General features: G+C 36.9%; 1 protein-coding gene across 12 annotated transcripts in view; it reads left to right on the plus strand.

Annotated features, from left to right (window-relative positions):
* Positions 1-24,508, plus strand: part of BIRC6 (baculoviral IAP repeat containing 6) — a 224,446-nt gene that overhangs the window by 198,732 nt on the left and 1,206 nt on the right. For all 12 annotated transcript variants that reach the window (XM_078444805.2, XM_078444808.2, XM_078444807.2 and 9 more), the window contains 6 exons: positions 325-435; positions 7,499-7,716; positions 9,653-9,814; positions 13,435-13,512; positions 20,146-20,334; positions 23,309-23,443. In XM_078444805.2, the coding sequence (XP_078300931.1) occupies positions 325-435; positions 7,499-7,716; positions 9,653-9,814; positions 13,435-13,512; positions 20,146-20,334; positions 23,309-23,443 (893 nt within the window). The remainder of the gene's footprint in view (positions 1-324; positions 436-7,498; positions 7,717-9,652; positions 9,815-13,434; positions 13,513-20,145; positions 20,335-23,308; positions 23,444-24,508) is intronic.

Below are 24,508 nucleotides of genomic sequence, written 5' to 3' on the forward strand. Positions count from 1 at the left end.
GGGTGTGAGAATTTAGTTTAAATTAGCATTTTCATGTCTTAGCAGTGTATTATCTATTGTTTTATGTCTGCTGTCTTGCCTGATTGGGTCAAACTAATTTTACAGATTTTAAGAACATAAACTTTAAAGTTGATAAGGGTTTTAGCCCTATTAGTTATGTTTATGACATAAAAATCTCTTATACTTAAACTGATACACCAGGAAGATAATTGTGAAGAGTTTGTTAATTTTTTAGAATTCGAACTTTGAACTGTAGAAACTGTTTTTGTTTTAATCTTTTAAAATGTATGCTTATATTATTTATCTTGAAATATTAAATAACAGAAAAAAAACTAGGTGAATGTTCAAAGAAGGTGGCTATGAAACCCAAACCTTTATCAGTATTGAAATCGCTTGAAGAAAAATATGTGGCTGTTATGAAGAAATTACAGTTTGGTAAGTTGAAATTTTAACCTTCATTTCTTCAGATCTCACTTCATATTGTGTAATAGTGCTATTAAAATGTGTTCTAGTAAATGAAAGATTTTAAAAGTTGTTTGTACCATGAATTCTTCATATCCTCTGTGTGTGTGTGTGTGTGTGTGTGTGTGTGTGTGTGTGTACGCGCATGCACACACACTGTATGTATACATGCAAACATTTGATCATCTTTTCATCTCTAAATTTATATCTGTATTTATAGTTGTATTTGGAAATCATGATTCAGTAGAAACCTAGGGGAAAAAATAAAGTCAAATGTCAAAAAAAAAGGCGGGGGGGCAGAAAGTAGTTTTCTTTAAGACCTCTCATTTCTGTATTTGCTGGCCAGAAGAAAGCTAAGACCTGGCACTTTGAACTAAGTCTGTTACTCTTAACATTTTAGAAGTTCATGAGATTTGCCTTTGGAAAATAATAGTTTTGTAAAGTCCACTTGTATCCTTTTCTATTCTGAAACTCTTGACAAGTAAAGACTGGTGAAAAGATCCTACCAGTCTCCCTCATAAGGTGTTAGTCTATAAATAAACACTAGAATTCCAAATTTTGGTGACCATTAGTAACTGTTATTATCTGTGCCTCTTTTCCAACCTTTAGACCCAGTCAAAAGACTTTGACTATATGAAAAGGAACACTAAAGCAAGTGTAAAAATACATAAACTTTTGACATACTGTCTTTGAAACTTCAGTGGAAATCATTTAGCTTTTGCTCTACCTTCCGAGGTTTGCAGTAAAAATCACGTGCAGTAGTAATATATATGAAAATGATTTGAAAATGATAAAGCACTCAGGCAGCTTTTGTTTCATCATCTTTAAAAAATTTTTTTTTTAATTTAATGTTTATTGATTTTGAGAGAGAGACAGAGCATGAGCAGGGGAGGGATAGAGAGGGAAGGAGACACAGAATCTGAAGCAGGCTCCAGGCTCTGAGCTGTCAGCACAGAGCCCGATGCAGGGCTCGAACTCACGAGCCGTGAGGTCACGACCTGAGCCGAAGTCGGATGCTCAACCGACTGAGCCACCCAGGCGCCCCTGCTTTTGTTCATTATCTTAAGATTGGAAGAATTGAGATGACGTGTATGTACTGTTGTTCAGAAAAAATGTAACAGTTTTGTTTTTGGATAATTGTGCCAGCCACTGATAGGTTGTGACCATTTTGTTTAATAAACACTTAATTCAGGAAAATGTAATATATGTCAGGTTCATTCAGTACTATATTAATAACTATAAATGATTACCAAAGGAACAAAAATATTGTCTGCTGTAATCTTAAAGTTACAAGACACCAAGAACAAATACTGTTATACAAATATAACGTGAATTATAGACATCCTCAGAGAGGTGTCATATAAAGGAATAATCAGAATTATCAGGAAAAGCCACACCACCAGTATGATCCTTGTAGCCACATTCACTGTCACAACTAGGAAAAGTACTCTCAGATTTTAAGTAGACTTCATTTTTTAAATCTCTCAAATGAAAGCCTTTATAGTTACAATTTGATTAATGTATATTGTTGCAAATCTTTTTTGAAACGAAATTCACTATATTGTGTAGAATAAAACAACTGAAGTAGACTGGAAATATGTCAAGAGTTGTCAGTAGCACTGCGTTAAGATGAAATAATTGATACATATCTCTACTCAGGTTTGTCTGCATACAGTTGAAGGTAACTATTGGTAGCCTTGAGGCAAAACCCAGGTATTAGATGGGTTTGTCTGTAGCTTCACACTTCTGTGTACTTTTTTCACTTTGTGACAACCTGTTTCTTTCCCTCCTCCTCCAGATTCAAAAGCATAAAGAAACTTTCTCTGCTTCTTTATTGGCTGTCTAATTGTGCTTTGATTCTGAATGAAATTTAGTCTGTGAGTTGCCCCAACTAGGTACCAATGCATGTCTACTGAAACCTTTAATGTCTTACTTCTGGAATAGAATTCCAGAGTGGAGTGGAATAGAATGGAATGGAACAGAATTTTGAACCTCAAGTGGACAGTAACTTTGTTGGGGAGCCATTGAAAACCTGAGTAGGTTAAAAATAAATCCTGCAAAAACTAAGACTTTTTTACTATGATCCTGGTAGATTTGCCAGAGGACATCATTTGGTTGCTTCCCACTCATGCCGTTAGATATAGCACCGATACTTGGTGGGAGTATACAAGAAGGAAGAAAAAGTGGTCCATGGTCATGATATTTTAAGAGTTTAAATCTCTTTTTTTCTAAGAATTTTTTTAATGTTTATTTATTTTTGAGAGAGAGTACAAGCAGGGGAGGGCAGAGAGAGGGAGAGTCCCAAGCAGGCTCCACAATGAGTGCAGAGTCCAATGCTCTATTCCTTGAACCTTGAGATCATGACCTGAGCCAAAACCAAGAGTCAGACGCTTACGGACTGTCATCCAGGCACCCCTTAAGATTTTAAGTAGCATTTTATAAACCACATATGGGGGCGCATGGGTGGCTCAGTCGGTTAAGCATCTGACTTCGGCTCAGGTCATGATCTCACGGATCATGAGTTCGAGCCCCGCTTTGGGCTGTGTTCTGACAGCTCAGAGCCTGGAGCCTGCTTCAGATTCTTTGTCTCCCTCGCTCTCTGCCCCTCCCTCACTTGTGCTCTCTCTTTCTGTCAAAAATAAATATTTAAAAATAAAACATATGATTTGCTGTTACTGCTGAACTTTGGATTTACTAATCTTTAGTAATTTACAGAGGCTTTGGATATAACCAGATTTAGTCTAATTTTTTTAGGTTCTTCATTTTATTTTGAATTTTTATTCAATATTTTTGGTCTTTTGGGGGGCATATAATTTGCAAACATTAATCTCCTGTTCAGTGTTTAGACTGTTAGCCTGGAGTGGGAGGTGTCAAGAATAGGGTTGGGAAGAGAGAAGAGGTGATTTTTCTAACCAAGATTTGGTTTCCTTCTACTTGGAAAAACATTCTTTCTGGTGGGTTAAAATTTACATAGATTAATTTTTTATATAACTTGAGTTTATCACTGAAAAGCTGGTGTGGGCTTTTTAGAAATCTTTTAGAAGTGATTATTCTTTCTCTCCCATTGTTACTTATTAGTATATTAATCCTGAAAAGATACCATGGAATTAAACTATCATTTGTGTTCTAATATTGTACAATATCATTTTTATTTCTCTTAGAAATTATTCCATAATCTTTTCCAAGTAGGTTTCTTCTTTGTATACTTTAATTAGGGGTCTGGTTAGCTTCTAATGATACTACAGCCTTTGGCCTCACTAATTTTGACAATCTAGTCTGTTCCTTTATTCTGTTAACATGTTTGTTTTTAATAATTTTTTTAATGTTTATTTATTTTGAGGGAGAGAGAGCGTGCATGTGTAGAGGAGGGGCAGAGAGTAAGAGAGAGAGAGAGAATCCCAAGCAGCCTCTGCTCTGTCAGCACAGAGCCCAATGCTGGGATTGAACTCAAAAACTGGTAGATCATGACCCAGGCCAAAACCAAGAGTTGGATACTTAACTGACTGAGCCACCCAGGTGCCCCTTTGTTTGTTTTTAAACAATACTTCTGAAGAAGCATTATTTTAAGTTTATTTATTTATTTTGAGAGAGAGAGAGAGACGGGGAGAGAATGAGTGGGAGTCATGACCGTGAGATCATGACCTGAGCTGAAATCAGCGGTCAAACTCTTAACCATCTGAGCTACCCGGAACCCCTGAAGAAGCATTTTATTGGAAATTCCTTTTTCTGGTTATTTAAAGCAAATACTTGAACTTGGTTTATGTGAATTTGATTAAGTGTTACTTAATATACATAAGTTTGTGTCTTTCTGGACTCCGATTAGTTTCTATAGTATTTTATCAAATTATTCCATATTTATTGTTGCACTAAAAATTACTCTCAAAACTTAAGGTGTTTAAAACCTTTATTATTTCACAATCTCCATGGGTCAGGAATTCAGGAATGGTTCAGCTCACTGTTTCTGGCTTAGACTCTCTTATAGATGTGACCATCAAGATGTCGGCTGGAGCTTCGTCATGTGAAATCTTGACTGGCTCTGGGGGCTGTGCTTTCGATCTCCCTCACGTGGCTGTTGACAGGAGGCCTTAGCTCCTTGCCATGTGGGCCTCTCCATAGGACTTTTTGAGTGTCTTCATACATTGTGTCTGGCTTCTCATAGAGAGCAAGCAAACCGGAAGCCAAACTGCCTTTTATGACTTAGTCTTAAAAGTTGTAAACATTGCTTCTGCTTTATCATTAGAAGCAAATCACTAAGTCTAGCCCATGCTCAAGGAACGGGGAATTAATTTCTACCTTTTGAAGAGGGTGTCAAAGAATTTTTGAAAGTATTTTAAACCATCAAGCTTCTATTAGGAAAATAACGAGTCTGTTCTAGGATTCTAAGAAGAAAGTTTCCTGAAATGTGATTGTGTGTGTGTGTGGGAGTTAAATATTTTATTGAACTTTAGGTTTGAATTCACTTACTGGTTCAGACCCAAATATGTTTTAATGTCTTTTTAAAGCATCTGTAATGTGCATGTAGTTGAAAGTATTTAGACACATTCCATCTCTATATGTTCTTTAGTTCTTTCCATTCAAAAGTTTCATTTTATCAATATGAATGCCTTATGTTTCTGTATGTATTGGAAATTCTGATTTAAATTATTACCTCTAATTAAGAAATTCAGAGTCCTTATATCAGAGCCAGGAGACTTCTCTCGCACCACATAAAATCATAAACTCTCCAAGTTGGATATGACTTTAAACATCATTAAGTTTTACTACCCAGTGACTTTTAGAATCATTCACCAAAAAAAAATGCATGTTTTCTGTTGAGCTTTTTGGAATAAACTATATTTTCTACCTTTTATATCAAGTACTTTTAATACCATGATTCTTCTACAATTTGATATTTATTGACTGCCTAATATTCCATCATGTAACATACTGTCTTTTAACCAATAACTGGTCCTTCAAGTTGTTTAAGTTTACTTATTTATTTTGAGAGAGAGAGAGAATGAGCGCATGCATGCATGAGTAGGGGAGGGGTAGAGAGGGAAGGAGAGAAAGAATCCCAGCTGGGCTCTGTGCTATAAGCGGGGCTCGAACTCACAAACCATGAGATCATGACTTGAGTCAAAACCAAGAGTCAGATACTCAACAGACTGAGACTGAACCACCTAGGTGCCCGTCCAGTTTTTCAATAACCTTTGCAACATCTCAGTGGCCATATCATTGTTATAAATATTTATATACATTTATGATTATTTCCTCAGGATAAATTAATAGAAGAGGATTTGTTGAGTCAAACTATGTACATTTTTAGCAACTAGTCATTATCTTTGAATATTTTAATAAAGTTTTGGTATTAGTAGATCCTGTTCTCTTATAGGTAGCTATAGGATAGAAAGTTTTCCTCCAGTCCTGGGAATCAGCTCATGTTTGTTTCTGGTGGATTGCTGTTTATAAAATTCAAATTTATACAGAAATTTATCTCTGTAGTATGTGAACGGCGAAATTGGGCAGATGAAATAACTCCAGTTTACAACTTCACTGACAGGAAGTAGTTAGCAGTCTTGCTGAGATGTAGTATATGTACTGTGTGGTAAAGTCAGCTTTCAACATTTCTTCTTAAATTAGATTCTACTCGTATAGAATTGGTGATAGTTTCTACAAGAGATGCACCAAAAGTTTATTTTTCTCTCTGAAAGATTTGTTAAATAAAGATTGTGGCACTCCTCTTTTAAACATATGGAATACACAGACCTGTGACTCTTCATAGGTCTTCCCCCTTTTTCTAGATTATAAGATACTTGAAGTCTTGAAGATTTCATTTCCGATTTATCATTTAATCCATATAAACTAGCCTAGAACCTCGCACTTAGTAAGCTCTTGGTGAAATTTAGTGCATTAATGCTAATTATAATAATAGCATTAGTTTTTCTGTATATTTAGAATTATATGAACATAAGATCAGAAGTTATTGTTGCTTCTAATTGACAGTATTTGCCCTAGTACATGGTTTTGATGTAGTGTTAAAATTTATATAAATCTTTTGTAACCCATTGGTTAGGGTGGAATAATCTGAACTGGAGATAAAATTCAAATCCATTTTTTTTTCTTTCTGTGTGTACAGAGTTTATAAGTAAAGAATAACTTCAACTCTTTTCTAAATCTGCCTGAATAAATGGTTAAGAATTAGCCCATTAGTTGTATTTTCTCAGAGTACTTAGAACATTACCCTAATAATCTTCCTTTATTGCATTAACTTAAATTCCAAAAGTAATGCAAGAGTAGACCTCAGTCTGGGACTTCGTTTTCCAACTCCAAAGTCAGTGCAAATATATAAAGACCTATTCTGGTTTAAAAAAAATGAAATATAATAATAGTTCTTGGCATTTAGTATTTTGAATTATTTTGGCAAAAATTATACACCACACATTTTAAGAATAAATTGCTTTTTCTGCTTTACATTGTCATAGCAGTTTGATACATTCTATCAGTGTGTCCACATTATATAGATTAAAAAATCATTTCCTGGGATTCCTGGCTGGCTCAGTCGGCAGAGCATATGTGACTCTTGATCTCAGGGTTGTAAATTCGAGCCCCACTTTGGATATAGAGATTACTTAAAAATAAAATCTTAAAAAAAATTATAATTTCTTCATTTTGCTCCATTACATAATCCATCCACCGAACAGTAGTTGGGACATAAACATGTATAGCTTGCTAATTTTTCATGGTCCTCTCCATTTTGTGGGGCTTAAAAAATTTTAGTATATTGACACACAGTGTTACATTAGTTTCAGGTGTACAACATAGCAATTCATGATTTTTGTGCATTATGCTGTGCTCACCACAGTGTAGCTGCCATCTTTCACCATACAACACTATTACAATGCCATTGACTGTGTTCCTTGTGCTGTGCCTTTGGTCCTCTCTGTTTTGGATGAAGGGCTAGTGATTTATTTGTGATCCTTGTCATTATAACACTAGTCCATTCTAGTTCTTTTTCTTTTTTTTTTTTCAGTGTTTTTTTTTCTTCTTTTTCTTTTAGATACATTTGAGATGGTTTCTGAGGATGAAGATGGGAAATTGGGTTTTAAAGTAAATTACCACTACATGTCTCAGGTGAAAAATGCAAATGACGCAAACAGTGCAGCCAGAGCCCGCCGCCTGGCCCAGGAGGCTGTTACGCTGTCAACCTCACTGCCTCTTTCGTCCTCTTCGAGTGTGTTTGTGCGCTGTGATGAGGAGCGACTTGACATCATGAAGGTAGAAAAACAACTGTGTTTTCTCTATTTCTGACTAACGCCATTATGCATACAGTTGTCTATATTGTTCAGATAGTGACTATACAGAGCAGAAGTAGCATGAATTTTAATAAATTAAATAATCCTGTTGGCCATTTTGGACATCATTGAAAGGAATCCTTTTTTTTAATGTTAGAGTATGTGTATGGGACAGCTCTTCAAAATAACAGTTTAGAAGAAAGTACCAAAATGCCTGCCTTGAGTAAAGGCCATATGCTGCCTGTAGTTTTAAGAGCTGAGTATCACAGGATTTTATGTTGGTTGGTAGGAAAAAATCATAGGACTTCTTCCTTGTCATCCAAGATACTTCCTTCATGTTTTATAGTATCATTTTTCAGAAATTACTCTTTTTTTTTTTTTTTTTTTCTAGGAAATTCATGCAGTTACTTAATTACCTAAGACTTACTTAATTACTTAAGATCTGTGAATTAAGTAATGATAGTACAATAATAAATAACTGCACCTTTATGCTTTACCATTGTGGTTATCTGGCTTTAAATTCTACGTGATTGCTGCAACAAGAAAATTATAAAGATTTGACACCTGCCGGGGAGGGACATGATGGGGAACCTTTCTTTACATTTGTCATTTAATTCTTGGTTTCATAGTCTGTCTTCCTTAGATACACAGCTGTAACTATCAACACATTGATTTGAGGAGCTTTTTTGTTTTTGTTTTTGTTTTTTTGCTTGCTTATTACTTTTTTATTTTGCTGTTTTGGATAAATTTTCAGTAAAAATCTCATAGGCTTTGCCTATTTGAGCACACTCTTACCTGTCCCTTGTTACAAACAATAGCCAATTATAGAAGGATCGCCTCGGGAAGTATTGTATCACTAAATAGACCACATAAGTTCAGACTTGTGACTTTGTCTCTGGAAAACATTATGCTGTACCTAAAGTTAAAAATCCCAACATGGAGCTCCAAACCTTAAATCGGAGTTGTCACAGATTGAGACTCTTGATCACTTTCTTCCACATACAGCTTTTCAGGACCAGAGACTTTGCAGCACAAGCGTTGCACAATTAGTATCTATTGATTGACTGAAAAAAATTCATTAAATAATTCTGACAGTCAGGGTTGGGTTCTCTGCTATTTTTTGAACTACCAGTAACCCTACAGGGAACACCTCTTGTTCTCTCAAAACCTTTTTATCATAAGTTATTACATGAGAACTTTTCTTGTTATCTATTTGTCTTATTATTCCAGAGAAAAATATTTAAAACTAAGTTATTTCTTAAGAGATTAACCTATCTGAAGATATATTGCAGAAAATTACCTCCATACCTTTTGGATGTGATAATGAATATACCTAAAATCTCAAATCTTTAAATACTATAGAAAATATGAAGGGGGCGCCTGGGTGGCTCAGTCGGTTGAGCGTCTGACTTCACCTCAGGTCACGATCTCGCGGTTCGTGAGTTCGAGCCCCGCATCGGGCTCTGGGCTGATGGCTCAGAGCCTGGAGCCTGCTTCCAATTCTGTGTCTCCCTCTCTCTCTGCCCCTCCCCCGTTTATGCTCTGTCTCTCTCTGTCCCAAAAATAAAATAAACGTTAAAAAAAAAAAAAAAAAGAAAATATGAAGGAAAGCTCCCAGGAAAATAGTAACTTAATATTAAAAGGTATTTGATATTTAGGTAAGCTTTCCTGCCAATAAGGCATCTTTTAATAGCTTGTTTTCACCAAAACTAAAAAACCTTAATCCTAATCTAAACCCATTTCCACTCATGTTGTTATTTTTAACTTTAACCTCATTTTTAACACATTCTGGTAGAGATAGATTCTGTCTATAGGATGTAAGAAGGTTGTTCGTTTTCATGTTGGATTGTGTTTTTCTAAATAGCAAACAATGGTTGGGAATAGTAACAGAGACCTCTGTGTTTGTGTATGCTTACTAGGTTCTGATAACCGGTCCAGCGGACACCCCTTATGCAAATGGCTGCTTTGAATTTGATGTATATTTTCCTCAAGATTATCCCAGTTCACCCCCTCTTGTGAATCTAGAGACAACTGGTGGTCATAGCGTGCGATTCAATCCAAACCTTTATAATGATGGCAAGGTAATGTAATTTCAGCCTTTTGTTTTTAATGCCAAAGTATTGTAACCAAAGGTTCTTTGTAATTTAAACAAAAATTTTCTTTTGGATATCTTCTTTGCAAGAGTTACGTGGCTTTCTTCATGCTGCTCTTTCCTGTATGCAAAGATTAGCCTGGGGAATGACAGAGAAGGAACCAGAAAAGGCAGAAACACAACCGTGTTGAGAAGCATGTATAGTCTTAAGAAGCTACTAAGGGACTAACTCATTCAACACATTCCTTGGCCAGTTGAGAGCTTTCTCCCCTCAAGATGTAGTAGAGCCAAAAGTCTGTCTTTGCCTCTCAACTTTCTTTACTTTCCGTATCTCCAATTCCATTTCTCTTTTCACAAGTGCCTCGAGATAGTTGAATGGCAAAAGTATGGTCCTGTCAACTCTGTATTCCCTTTTTTGCATGTCCTCACTTTTTTTTTTGCTTTCATAGCCATCCATGTTTTCCATGATACATTAATTATGATCTTATTTTTGATGCTTAATTTATGCTAAAATGTTTCCTTTTTCTTCTTTTAAATAAATGGGAAGATGTGTTCTATCTCAGAAAAAAGTTGGGGTGCCTGGGTGGTGCCTCTTCCAAGGTTGTGGGATTGAGTCCTGTGTCAGGCTCCACATGAATGTGGAGCCTGCTTGGGATTTTCTCTCTTTCTCCCCCTCCCTCCCTCCCACACCCCCTTCCGCCTTTCCCCCTCTCCCCGCTCCCCTGCTCACACTTGTTTCTCACTCTAAAAAAAAAAAATTAAATTGAGGTATAATAAAAGGCATTTCATTTGACAGTAAACCTTTTAAAATTAGATTTAAAACAACAGTCATAGGGGCACTTGGGTGGTTCAGTCAATTAAGCATCCGACTTTGGCTCAGGTCATGATCTCATGGCTCATGAGTTCAAGCCCCACATCGAGGTCTATACTGATAGCTCAGAGCCTGGATCCTGCTTCGGATTCTGTGTCTCCTTCTCTTTCTGCACTTCCCTGGTTTGTGCGCGCGCTCTCTCTCTCTCTCTCTTTCTCTCAAAAATAAACATTAAAAAGAATTTTTTTAAAGGACAGTCATCACTGTTCAAAGTAATTTGGATGGCTTGATGGAATTTCAACAGTGAATTCCATGCTGGAAGTGTTAAAAGTTTAAAAATCACTAGATGGTCAGGGGCACCTGGGTGGCTCAACCAGTTGAGGGTCTGACTTCAGCTCGGGTCATGATCTTGCAGTCTGTGATTTCAAGCCCCACATCGGGCTCTGTGCTGACAACTCAGAGCCTGGAGCCTGCTTCAGATTCTGTGTCTCCCTCTCCCTCTGTCTCTGCCTCCCCCCCCACCCCCACCCCACCCCCCCGCTCATACTCTGTCTCAAAAACTAAATAAACATTAAAAATAGTTTTTAAAACAATCACTAGATGGTCAGAAGAAATTCATAGCCTTCACAAGCAGACACTTCTTTGATGATCTGAGAGGAACAAGGGCTTGAAGTTGATCTGGTTTATTACAGATGGGCTAAGTTTTCCCTGGGTATCATCTTCCTGGTTTCAGGAGAAGCCTGCCTCAGATCTGTGCTCGTAGGCTATCGTTTTGTTTTCATCGTAAACTCCGATCGTAAAACTGGAATGTGTTTTCTTCGTTGATTTCAGGAGATTTACCCAGAGGTAGAGCTTACTTTTGGGAGAGCAAAGAACAGGTCTTTTATAACTGAGCAGAGAAGAGGAACTAGCAGTGTTGTCTTCACCCAAGAGATAGACTAGAATCTGAATAGAATTGAAGTGTAAATTGTTAAAATTTATTTAAGAAGTTACTTCACTGGGGTGCCTGGGTTGCTCCGTCAGTTAAGCATTGGACTCGTGATCTCAGTTCGGGTGTTTTTGTTTTTGTTTTGTTTTGTGTAATTAATTAATTAATTAGACAGAGCACAAGCAGGGGAGGGGCAGAGAGAGAGAGATCCCAAGAGAATCCTGTCAGCGCAGAATCTGATGTGGGGTTTGATCTCAAACTGTGAGATCATGACCTGAGCCGAAATCCAAAGTCAGATTGACTGACTGAGCCACCCAGGCACCCCTCAAGCTCAAGTCTTGATCTCAGGATCTAAGTTGAAGCCTTCTGTTGGGCAGACTACACACTGGCTGTGAAGCCTCCTTTAAAAAAAAAGAAAGAAAAGAAAAAAGAAATTACTTCCTTTAGACTTAATGGTATAGCGAAGCAGGTAAGGGCCTGAGAGTTCAGTATCCTGAATTATATAGTCTTTGTTATATTAATACACTGGTAACATTTAATCCTTGGGATCTAGATCTCTAGATAGGGGTAAGAATACCTGGCATTCATTGGCAGCAACGTGGATAAAACTGGAGGGTATGATGCTAAGTGAAATAAGTCAGAGAAAGACAGATATCATATGTTCTCACTCATATGTGGAACTTGAGAAACTTAGAAGACCATAGGGGATGGGAGGGGAGAAAAATAGAGGGAGGGAAGCAAACCATAAGAGACTCTTAAATACAGAGAACAAACCAAGGGTTGATGGCGGGGGGGGGGGGGGGGTCATTGAGGAGGGCACTGGTTGGGATGAGCACCGGGTGTTGTATGTCAGCGATGAATCACGAAATCTACCCCAAAAACCAAGAGCACACTGTGCACACTGTATATTAGCCAACTTGACAATAAATTATATTTAACAAAAACAAAGAATACTTGGCATTGATAGTCACAGGGTGTTCTAAAAATGAAATGCCTGACAGTATCTTAAATAATAACGTACAAAGCCATTTGGATATAGTTCTTTAAAAATTGTTAATGAAATTATGTTCTAAATGAATTAACGTATTTTGCCTTATTACTGTGATAGAACATTTGCAAAACTAGCAAGGCGATGGACTTCTGCTTTATTAAGGACCACTTATTTTCCAAATCTGTTGCCCATTATGTGAAATTGTCAGTTTACAATTACACATAAAATGTCCCCAATTTTGTTTTTCCCAGAATGACCCCCATACCTGTGTTTGGCAGATAGTTTAGGTTCACTCTTGCTTATGTGAGCGAACAGTATCTGTGTGGTGAAGTTGGTTCCAAGGAACCCAGTGGAGCCTCAACGTCCTCTCAGGGGGTCTGTGAGGTCTCCTCCTTCCAACTTCATGTTTATGTGAAGCTAGATGTTATCAGATACTTCAACCAGAACAATATATTGTAACAAATTGAATGTAGAAGCAGATTTGAAAACAAGATCTCTTTTGCTGAAACCATACCCATTTTTAAAATTTACAAAATTTTAAGAGAAATTTTTTTTTAATATAAATGGTACCATTTTTTCTCACTGAAACTTGTTTTTGGTTTGGGAAAGAGTTATTTTTTATTAAAAAGTGTTGTTTGTATTAACATGTAATAGGTGCTATTTCGTGTTTCATTATGAAAGTGAAATGCCATACAGCTTTGGATGACATCTGAAGATGCCAATTCGTTTTAACAAACCGACCCTTGGGGTTTTGTTGGGGAACATAAAACTGAGATACTGTGACATGATAGCATTTCATTTTTGCTTCTAGCTATGACACTTTGCTTTTTAAAAGCACTCTATTCAATTCTGTGTATGTTTTCTTCCCTTCTTCCTCAGGTTTGTTTAAGCATCTTAAATACGTGGCATGGAAGACCAGAAGAGAAGTGGAATCCTCAGACCTCAAGCTTTTTGCAAGTAAACACATTTCTCTGAATTTCACTTAGAAAAATAAGAACTATCTATATTTTAAAAAGTGTGTTTTAGGAGCGCCTGGGTGGCTCAGTCAGTTAGGCGTCCGACTTCAGCTCTGGTCATGTTCTCACGGTTTGTGGGTTCGAGCCCCGCAGCGGGCTCTGTGCTGACATCTTGGAGCCTGGAGCCTGCTTCGGGTTCTGTGTCGCCTTCTCTCTCTGCCCCTCCCCCACAAGTGCACTGTCTCTCTCAAAAATAAATAAACATTAAAAAAATAAAAAAGTTTAGTGTTTCAGAGAAATCACCATAAATTATCCCTAGGTAAGCCTACTAAAGTTTGATCTACCCTGAAAAGATTCTTTTTCTACATTCTTATTTTGAATTAAGTGAAAGAAGATACAAAAAATAATTCTCAGGATGTCACTCTTTTGATTCTCTGAAGACTTTGTAGCATCCTCATGAATTAAATAATATCATAGTATAATTTTTCCCTTTTTGTTGATGTCGAGATTAGGAAAAAAGTTTACATTGTTTACATGATTCATGCAGGAGAACTATAAGGAAGTCACTAGAATATTCCTCCCAAGTAACTACTACTTCATTTTAGAAATTGTTTCAGTTGTAGTGTAAAAACCTTAAAATATTTTTTCTACATGTATGTTACTCTTGTCAACTCAAACTAAGCAAAGAAAGGAAACTCAGAGATATCCTATTTTTCATAAAGTAAATTAGATTTAGCTGAGAATTGAAACTTTTGTCGAATTTAGATAATTTTTTTAAAATGTTTATTTATTTTTGAGAGACAGAGAGAGAGACAAAACGCGAGCAGGGGAGGGGCAGAGAGAGAGGGAGACATAGAATCCAAAGCAGGCTCCAGGCTCCAAGCTGTGAGCACGGAGCCTGATGCAGGGCTGGAACTCATGAACCATGAGATCATGACCCAAGCCGAAGTCAGACGCTTAAACCGACTAAGCCACCCAGATGCCCCAACAACTAATTAGTTTAAAATTTGATTTGCTTGGGGCGCCTGGGTGGTTCAGTGGGTTGGGCGTCCGGCTTCAGCTCAGGTCATGATCTCACGGTCTGTGGGTTCGAGCCCCGCGTCGGGCTCTGTGCTGACAGCTCGGAGCCTGGAGCCTGTTTCGGATTCTGTGTCTCCCTCTCTCTCTGCTCCTCCCCTGCTCATGCTCTGCCTCTCTCTGTCTCAAAAATAAATAAAAACATTAAAAAAAATTTTTTTAATTTGATTTGCTTTTAACTTTTATATGGCTTATATATCTAATATATACCCAAAATCTTGTAAAGTAAAGAAACTTCTACTCAGGGGTTTAAGTTTTACAAGTTTGGAAACTTAATTACCCATGCATAAAAATGAGCTTTGTTCTATATTCCCTTTATGATTTGGGTTTATCGGGGTTTTTTGAGCTTTTTTTTAATCATAATTCGCAGAGTGAGAACTTAGTAGATAAATGATCTGTACACTGTTCTGTTCACTTAACATTAGAGCATATCCATTTTTCCAAGTTACATTCTTATAATTTTTAATTGCTCTTAATCTTTTGAATTAATATACTGTAGCTGAACTGGTTCTCTATTATTGACTAAATTTTTCGCTTCTAATTTTTTTAGTTTTATAAGTAATACAGTTATTACATGATTTTCTTTATATTTTAGATAGTTTCCTGAATCAGGGTTTTCAAATCTGTGACAAATTGACTTGGGCAGGAGCAAGAGGAGGCTCTCTCTTTTCTGTGGCAAGAGTGAATAGACTTGTTTTCTTCCAGATCTTAGGGGGAAAACTTTCAGTCTTGCTTCATTGAGTGTCATTAACTGTGAGTTTTTCATAAATTCTCTTCATGTTGACGACATTGCTCTTTAGTCCTGGTTTGTTGAGTATTTTTATTATGAATGGATGTTGGATTTTGTCAGATGCTTTGTCTGCATCTGTTAAAATGATTCTACTATTTTTGGCTTTTTATTTTATTAATATGATATATTAATTTTTGGACGCTAAACCAACCTTGCATTCCTGGGATAAATCCCATTTGGTCTCTTGGTATAGAATTCTTTTTAGATATTACTGGATTCGCTTTGCTAGTATTTTATTTGAGGATTTTTGGCATCTGTATTCCTAAGAAATACTGGTCTGATCTTTGTGAGCTGGTTTTATTCACATTATACAAGAAATAAATACATGTAGGCAGGACCACATTACTCTTTGTTGTCTGTTAGAAACTTTCTTCAGAGGCAGACTAGAAAGGCTCAAGGAAAATTACTTAATTTCTCTTTGGTTAGATTTTAGGACCTAACATTGTTTTACCCTTTTATTTATCACATGTGCACTAAGGATGAAAGTACCTTTGCCAGACTGAAAATCTTCCACAAAAATTTTTGAAGGTTGTATACAATTAAAAACAATTCCAAAATATTTGAACAGTGACAAGCTTTATTAGAATTTCTTGGTTTCTGGGGCGCCTGGGTGGCGCAGTCGGTTAAGCGTCCGACTTCAGCCAGGTCACGATCTCGCGGTCCGTGAGTTCGAGCCCCGCGTCAGGCTCTGGGCTGATGGCTCGGAGCCTGGAGCCTGTTTCCGATTCTGTGTCTCCCTCTCTCTCTGCCCCTCCCCCGTTCATGCTCTGTCTCTCTCTGTCCCAAAAATAAAATAAAAAACGTTGAAAAAAAAAAATTAAAAAAAAAAAGAATTTCTTGGTTTCTGTGAGTGACACTGTTAGAAGAATAATGTTTCTTTGTATAAAAATAATACATTTTGTAGTCTTATGCTGTAAGTCTCATATCCAGCAGTAATGTAGTAATAGTCTTAACTATTAGCACAGTTTAAAATCAAGTCACGGGGCAGCCAGGTGGCTAAGTCGGCTGAGTGTCGAATTTTGGCTCAGGTTGTGATTTCGCGGTTTGTGAGTTTGAGCCCTGCATCGGGCTCACAGCTGCTGTCAGCCTATCAGTGCAGAGATCGCTTCAGATCTCTGTCCCTCTCTCTCTGCCCCTCGCCCCCTTGTGTTCTTTCAAAAATAAATATTTAAAAAATAATAAATAAATAAAGTCAAAGTCAGGGGGACCTGGGTGGCTCAGTCAGTTGAAGCGTCCCACTTTGCAGGTCATGATCTCTTCAGTCTCTCTGCTGTGTCAGCACAGAGCCCACTTCAGATCCTCTGTCCCTCTCTCTCTGACCCTACCCCGCTGGTGTACTCTCTCTCTCAAAAATAAATGAACATTTAAAAAAATAAAATAAAATCAGAGTCATATTATTTATTAGGACTATCACCAGAATTTTTTACAGTAGCACCAAGTTATAGCATTGCTTACATAACTGGTTTTTAATGTTGCTCTAATGTACTTAAAATACCTATTATAATGCTTTGTGAATAGTTTGTTCCAGTTGGATGTTAATAAAGATATCATATGCAAAAGGAATTGAACGTATTTTATGGTTCATGTAATCAACCATTTATAAATGTTAACAAAATATATATTATCATTTCTCTTAAAATGGAAAATTCTGGAAATCAGCCACTTGTTTACAGTCCTAGTCATTTGCAGCATAATTTTCCAGAAGCAGGTACTTAATATTTAAAAAAGTTAAAAGCATTTTACTAATTAAAAGTGTTTCCTGGGTTGCCTAGGTGGCTTAGTCAGTTAAGTGTCCGACTTCGACTCAGCTGATGATCTCACGGTTTGTGAGTTCGAGCCCCACATCTAGCTCCCTGCTCTCCGGCGCAGAACTCGCTTCAGATCCTCTGTCCCCTTCGCTCTCTGCCTCTCCCCCTCTTGCATGCTCTCTCTCAAAAATAAACGTTAAAAAAAAAAGAATATTTCCCTCATACCAAAGATGTTATTATTTCTTATAATACAGTTTCTCATTGCAAATTAGTATTTTGGATTATATACTCTGTACTCTCCTATGTTTTAAATACCTGTGATAAAATTTTTTGATGTACCAGATCAAGTTAGACAATTAAATCCTCTGACAAGATACAACATGAAAATACAGGAAATCAAAAGTTAATAATCTCTAAGGGATGTGGGGTAGGAGGAGGAATATGGCAAATTGGTGGATATTCTAAAGAATGAGTTGCAAAAAAAAAAAAAAAAAATGAGTTGCAAGAATGGATAGTGGTAGGAATATAGTGACCAAATGAATATATACAATTGTAGGAGACAAGATTACTGACTACTTGAGTGGCTTAGTAAAAGACCATATGACAGGGTTAAAATTTTTATTTTGACACAGATAGTGAAAGGAAGGTGTTAGATGATTCTTGATTTAGTCAGTTCCTAAACAAATTATAGTGAAAACCTCTTGCAGTTTTGTGGATGCTTAATGTAAAACTAAAGAGGAAAGGGACTGTAAATTTAACCTATGAATAAAAGTCTGTAACTCTTGACTTTCTTAAAGTATCAAAGGATTGACTAGGAATCAGTGAACCTACGTTGCAGAATGAAAATCTATTCTGTTTATTATTAACTTAAATATAACTATGTAAATATGTAGCAGGTGTGTTTCTGTTAATTACCAGTTCATTGTCAGGTCATATTCTAATAAAACACTTTAGGCAGATGGAGCTATGATAAATATTAGCTTTTTATTTGATCCAGGTAGCTCTTTTGAATTTTGTTGATCACAATGGAACTCCTACTGACTGCTTTTTTGCAGGACCCTATATTACCCTCTTATATTATAGATAAAAAGACATCTATTTTCAGAGTAAAAATGATTTTGTTTTGCATTTTACTGTCTTCTGGATGCATGCTCATTTTTGCTCCAAGAAAGAATAGCTGCTGTTGTTAATTACACTTAATTATAAGTGCTACTACTTTACCCCCTACAAAGTTTATTTAGTTCTCATAGCCAGTCTTTAAGTAAGTAGGTGTGATCCTAATTTTACAGATAACCGAAATAGTTCTGAGGGGCTAAGTTATTCTGCCTTCTTTGATCTCTGACTTGAATTTTACACATTGTTCTCAGAGGTACCTGGGTGACTCCGTTGGTTACACGACTGACTCTTGATCTTAGCTCAGGTCTTGATCTCAGAGTCATGAGTTCAGACCTGGAGTTGGGCTCAGCGCTGGACGTGAAGCCTACTTTAAAAAAATAAATAAGGTCTCAAGCTCAGTGCTCAGTGTGGAGCCTGCTTGGGACTCTCTCTCTCTGCCTCTCTCCCCCACCTCAAGCACTCTCTCTCTATAACAAGCAAACAAATAAATAAACCACCAAGTAAATAAATAAAACATGTTTAAAAATATGTATTATACATTGTTCTCCGGGATAGATAATTTTAATATTGAAATTCAAATCCTTTTTAAAAAGAGAAGTCTTTCTGTCCAAGGATTTATTGATTTACTGTTTTTTCATGCCCAGTTTTGTTTCTGTTTTTGTTGTTGTTGTTGTTGTTGTTGTTGTTGTTTGTTTGTTTGTTTTTGAGAGAGCACAAGCCGGGGAGAGGAGTAGAGGGAGAGAGAGAGAGGGAGAGAATCTCAAGCAGGCTCCACGCTCAGCACTGAGCCCGACGCAGGGCTCGATCCCACCAATCATGGGATCATGACCTGAGCCAAGATCCAGAGTTGAATGCTCAAACAGCTGAGCCACCCAGGCATCCCTTTGTGCACAGTTTTTATGGCTAAAGTGTACTGTGAAGTAAAATGACTAAAGAGGTCAGATAATCCGAGGCTCCAGAAGATTCCATAATATAAATATTATGACTCCTAAATAGCCGAATTCACTGAAGAAAAATAAAGTAGCATCTATATACTTCCAAAATGGTATATATTTTAAAAAGCAAATAGTAGATGCCTTTAAAAAGTATTTTCTTTGGAATAAAAATAGGGGTGCCTGGGTGGCTCAGTCATGTAAGTGTCTGACTTCGGCTCGGGTCATGATCTCACAGTTCATGGGTTCGAGCCCTATGTTGGGCTCTGTACAGACAGCACAGAGCCTGAAGCCTGCTTCAGATTCTGTGTCTCCCAGTCTCTGCCCCTCTCCCACTCTCACTCTGTCTCTGTGTCTTTCAAAAATAAATAAACATTAAAAAAAATTTTTTTTTAAATAAAGATTGCCTCATGAATAGTTGTTCTTACCAGTGAGTCCTTTTTTTAACGTTTATTTATTTTGAGAGAGAGAGAGCGCTTGAGCAGGGGAAGGGCAGAGAGAGAGAGAATCCCGTTTGATCTCAAAACTGTGAGATCATAACCTGAGCCCAGATCAAGAGTCAGACTCTCAACTGACTGAGCCACCCAGGTGCCCCTAAGTGAGTATTGTTCAGAGTGCATGGTTAGCTTTATCCTCTTTGAGCGTAAGGACAATTTGAGCTCAATAATGTCTAAATTGGTATGGGGTGTTTATAAACAAATTTTTTTTTTAGCAGTTTCAGGAAATATCTTCATTTCTTTTTGTTTTTCAAGAATTCAAGAATATAAGATGTAAGATATATGAATATTTTACAAGAAACTACTGTGTCTATTTTAATATTGCTTTTAATAACATAGCATTTCAGTGTCCTCGTGATTAACATCAATTTGACAGTGATAAAAATATGTGGAAGCACATATTAAAATATACCAGTTTACTGGTAATAAAAATGTCCCATCATAATAGCTTGTCTTTATTTCTTTGTTCCACAGGTGTTGGTGTCTGTTCAGTCCCTTATATTAGTAGCTGAGCCTTACTTTAATGAACCAGGATATGAACGGTCTAGAGGAACTCCCAGTGGCACACAGAGTTCTCGAGAATATGATGGAAACATTAGGCAAGCAACGGTTAAGTGGGCAATGCTAGAGCAAATCAGAAACCCTTCACCATGCTTTAAAGAGGTATGTTCAATAAAATTAATGAAATATTTTATTAAAGACCTTATATAATACAGTTTGTTAGTATTGTACTTGCCTTTATATTTAGACAATCTGGGGTAAACTCAGCTACAGCCTGACGCGGGGCTCAAACCGACAAACCGCGAGATCATGACCTGAGCCAAAGTTGGATGCTTAACTGACTGAGCCACCCAGGTGCCCCTCGATTCTTTTTCTAGTATACCACATTCAGTCTAATGAAAAATCCTCTTGGCTCCACCCTTCAAGACATAATCAAAGTAAAACCGTCTTTGCCATGACCAACCTATTTCAAGCCATGGTTAATTACCTCTTGCTTGGACAGTTGAAGTGGTTTCCTTACCAGTTATCCTGCTTCCACTTTTGTCCCTCGGCAGTGGTTTTCTACACATAATCTCTGCATTTCACTCCAGTCCGTACCATGGCCTCCAAAGTCCTATGTTGTCTGGCCCCTGTCCTTTCATTCTTCAGCGTCTCTAGGAATTTAAAGGCTTTTCATACCAAGTGTTAGAATGTGCAGCAGCTGGAACCCTGATCCACTCTGATGGGAATATAGATATCATTACAGCCTCTTTGGAAAACTCTTTGGCAGGATCTCATCAGCTGAATATATGCTGAAAGACCAGCAGTTCCACTCCTTGGTGTGTGCTTCATAGAAATTGGGTATAGTCTCTATACTGGGTATAGAAAATATTCATTACATTACTCATAACTGCCAAAAATTAGAAACAGTTGACTTGTCTTTGAACAGAATGGATGGGCAAATTTTGGAATATTCATAAAATGGAATACAGCAATGTGAATGAATGAACTGCTATGCAGGTTAACATGGACAAATATCATAAATACAATATAGGGCATAAGAAGCCAGACACAGAGAATACATTTCATATGTTTCCTTTTATTAAAAGCTCAGAAATGAGTAAAACTAACTTTGGCTTAAAGAAGTCAGGATACTGTATACCCTTCCATGAAGATTTATGGTGAGAGGTAGCAAAAAGGGGCTTGCAGCCTGCTTGGTAATGTCCTGTTTCTCGTCTGAGTGGAGATTATGTTGGTGTGCACTGTGGGAAAATGCATCCTATTGTATGTGTAATTTGTGTACTTTTCTCTATGCGAAACTTCACTTTTAAAATGTATTGAAATAAGTGTGTAAGTGTATATACTCAGTTGAGGTATAATTTGTTGGTTCATGCATAAAAATTTTTTTACGGAAGAAAAACCGTTAACACAAGGAACTCTGAGTTGGGGGATGACTTTTACAAAAAGCAGATAAGTATAATTTGAAACAATAATCTTTCTCATCCTTTAGAACCTGGCTCACATTAAAGGGGGCGCCCTTCATCCATGTATGCTTTCCTGATTTTCCCTTCAGATGTGCCTCTTTGACTTCCCTGGGGGTTTTTTGTTTGCCTTTTCTTCAGTTTATTTTATTTTATTTCATTTCATTTCAGTTCAGTTCCATTGTAGTTAACATATACTGTTATATTAGGTTCAGGTGTACAATATAGCGATCCAACAATTCCGTACATTTTTGTTTTTTTAAGTACCTCTTTCTGGTTCACCTACCTCTTGCCTGGTTCTGTGGTTGTCATGGTTCGTCATGTCAGGCAGTGTCTTACTTCTATGTCCCTGTAGGCATCAAGAGCAGAAACTGTTAAATGTAATAGGATCTGACTGGTGTGTTACATCCATTCGCAGTTTCCCCTAATAAAACTTTGTAGGTATTATTGCCTTTTCTTTAGGGGAGATAAGCTCATGGGAATATAGTGGCTCACCCAGCATACAGAATAATATTTTTTAATTGATTTAATAATAATTCCAAATTGATCTATTTTCTGACTTACATTGAATAGAAGTAGACTCCTACTACTCAAACAGGAAGAAATTGTATTTAATTTTTCAGATAATTTTTTTAATTCCAAATACAAACTATAATTATTATAATGAAAGTTAACTTTATAATGTATTAATACTATTTTATCTAAAAATTAACCAGAAGACAAAATTAAGAAAGTAGTAATAGTGCTATTTTTAGGACTCTATTCTGATTTCTGTGTAAATGCCTTTGACACTTGAATGTCTTTAGTTATTTAGGTATTTGTAGAGTTCTCTTTTCAAGGTAGAAAATTTGACAGTTTTTCTATTGTCAATACTTTCCTAATTATTTTCTCCTGGTTATTTACTCACTTTGTGAATATACTGCATTATATACATCTTTATTTTCTCCAGTAGGATTAACTATTTTATTGTCTGGTTGAGCTTGGGCATTATTTTCTGTGTAGAGCTGGGCATCTCTGCACATGTCTTCTGATGTCAAAAGCATGATTCTTCCGGGGTACCTGGGTGGCTCATTCGGTTGAGCATCTGACTTTGGCTCAGGTCATGATCTCACAGCTCATGAGTTTGAGCCCTGCGTCAGGCTCTGTGCTGACAGCTCGGAACCTTGAGCCTACATTGGATTCTGTGCCCCTCTCTCTCTCTTTGCCCCTAACTCACTTGCATTCTGTCTCTGTCTCTCTCAAAAATAAACAAACATTAAAAAAAAAATTTTTTTTTAAAGCATGATTCTTTCTTGTTAATACAGAATTCACTAAATTAAGTTGTATGGAGACAAAAACATTGTAATTGTCTTTTAAATTTCATTTCTTTGTGGGGCACCTGGGTGGCTCAGTCGGTTGAGCATCTGACTTCAGCTCAGGTCATGATCTCACAGTTCATGAGTTGGAGCCTCGTGTCAGGCTCTGTGCTGACAGCCTGGAGCCTGCTTCTGATTCTGTGTCCCCTCTCTCTCTGTTCCTCCCCTGCTCACGCTCTGTCTCTCTCTCTCTCTCTCTCTCAAAAATGAATAAACATTTTAAAAAATGTATAAATTTCATTTCTTTGTCATGCCCCTTATTCTGTCTTTTTAAATTCTGACCTTAACAAACTTTGTTCCCTTGACTGTTTTATTCTTAAGGTTATACACAAACATTTTTACTTGAAAAGAGTTGAGATCATGGCCCAGTGCGAGGAGTGGATTGCAGACATCCAGCAGTACAGCAGTGATAAGCGGGTAGGCAGGACTATGTCTCACCATGCGGCAGCTCTCAAGGTGAGTAAGCCTTCCTAAAAGGAGCCCTATTGTATATTCACTGACGGACCCATGGCCACCAAACGGTAAAGGAATCCAAAGGATGCAAAGATTAAAACCATCAAATTTTTCCTTCTCCTTCCCTAATTGTTTTCTCCTGTTGTCCACAGTGGAAGGGAAATTGGGGTAGGGAACTTACGAGTCACCAGCATGTTAATCCATTTTAAAACCTTACAAATGGCTGCAAGTGTGTAGTTGTCTTACCTTGTTAATGCATCTTAGACCTCCAACCAAAATTTAGTCTCTCTGAGGTCAGAGATTTTATCTTCCTTATTCTGCTCCTTTTACATTGTCAGTGTTGAACACTGTGCCTCCTACTTAAAAACTGTTTTGTAAATGTTGGTTAGTTAATTTTCAAAGTCAGCTATTGACAACAACAAAATTTCAAACCCCTGGTGTGATATTTGAGGCCGTTTCTCTCCCACTAGAAAATTATAATCCACAACTTAATATTCATAGACAACTAATCACTCTCTGTTAACAAGTCTGTATCTTTCCCTAAATGGCAGTATAGTATAATACAAAATTACACACTCTCTCTAAATCTTCTTTTTCATTTGGTTAAATTAAAAAAAAATTATGTTGATAAAATTGTTTCTAAGGTTTTTTCTAGCATTAAGTGAGGTAATTAGTGTGAAACATATTGCAAATGTTATATACATCGACCTGCTGTGCCTGATGAATCTCATTTAGTAAAATAATGATGGGTTTATTTTCATTTACAGACTTTCTCTCAAAAATATTTAGCCAGAGGCAAGATGTATTAGTCAAGAGGTTACTCTCTTTAATTTAAAAGAGTGTGTATTGCAGAAGAACGGTATCTTCTATATCATAAGTAATGCTGTTTTGCTCCAGGGATGGAGGCGTGGGTAGGGTCTATGGGCATGCTACTCAGGGCTTTTTAGCAACGTCAGTTATTTTGAGGTTCGAGATTTTTGCCTCTTACAATAACTAGCATAAGGAAGGTGTTCAGTAAGTATTTGTAGGCCTAACGCTTTGGGTTTTGTTTTAAACTCATCTCCTCTC

Source organism: Panthera onca, chromosome A3 (genome assembly GCF_046562875.1).
Source record: "Panthera onca isolate mPanOnc1 chromosome A3, mPanOnc1 haplotype 2, whole genome shotgun sequence".
Lineage (NCBI taxonomy): Eukaryota > Metazoa > Chordata > Mammalia > Carnivora > Felidae > Panthera > Panthera onca.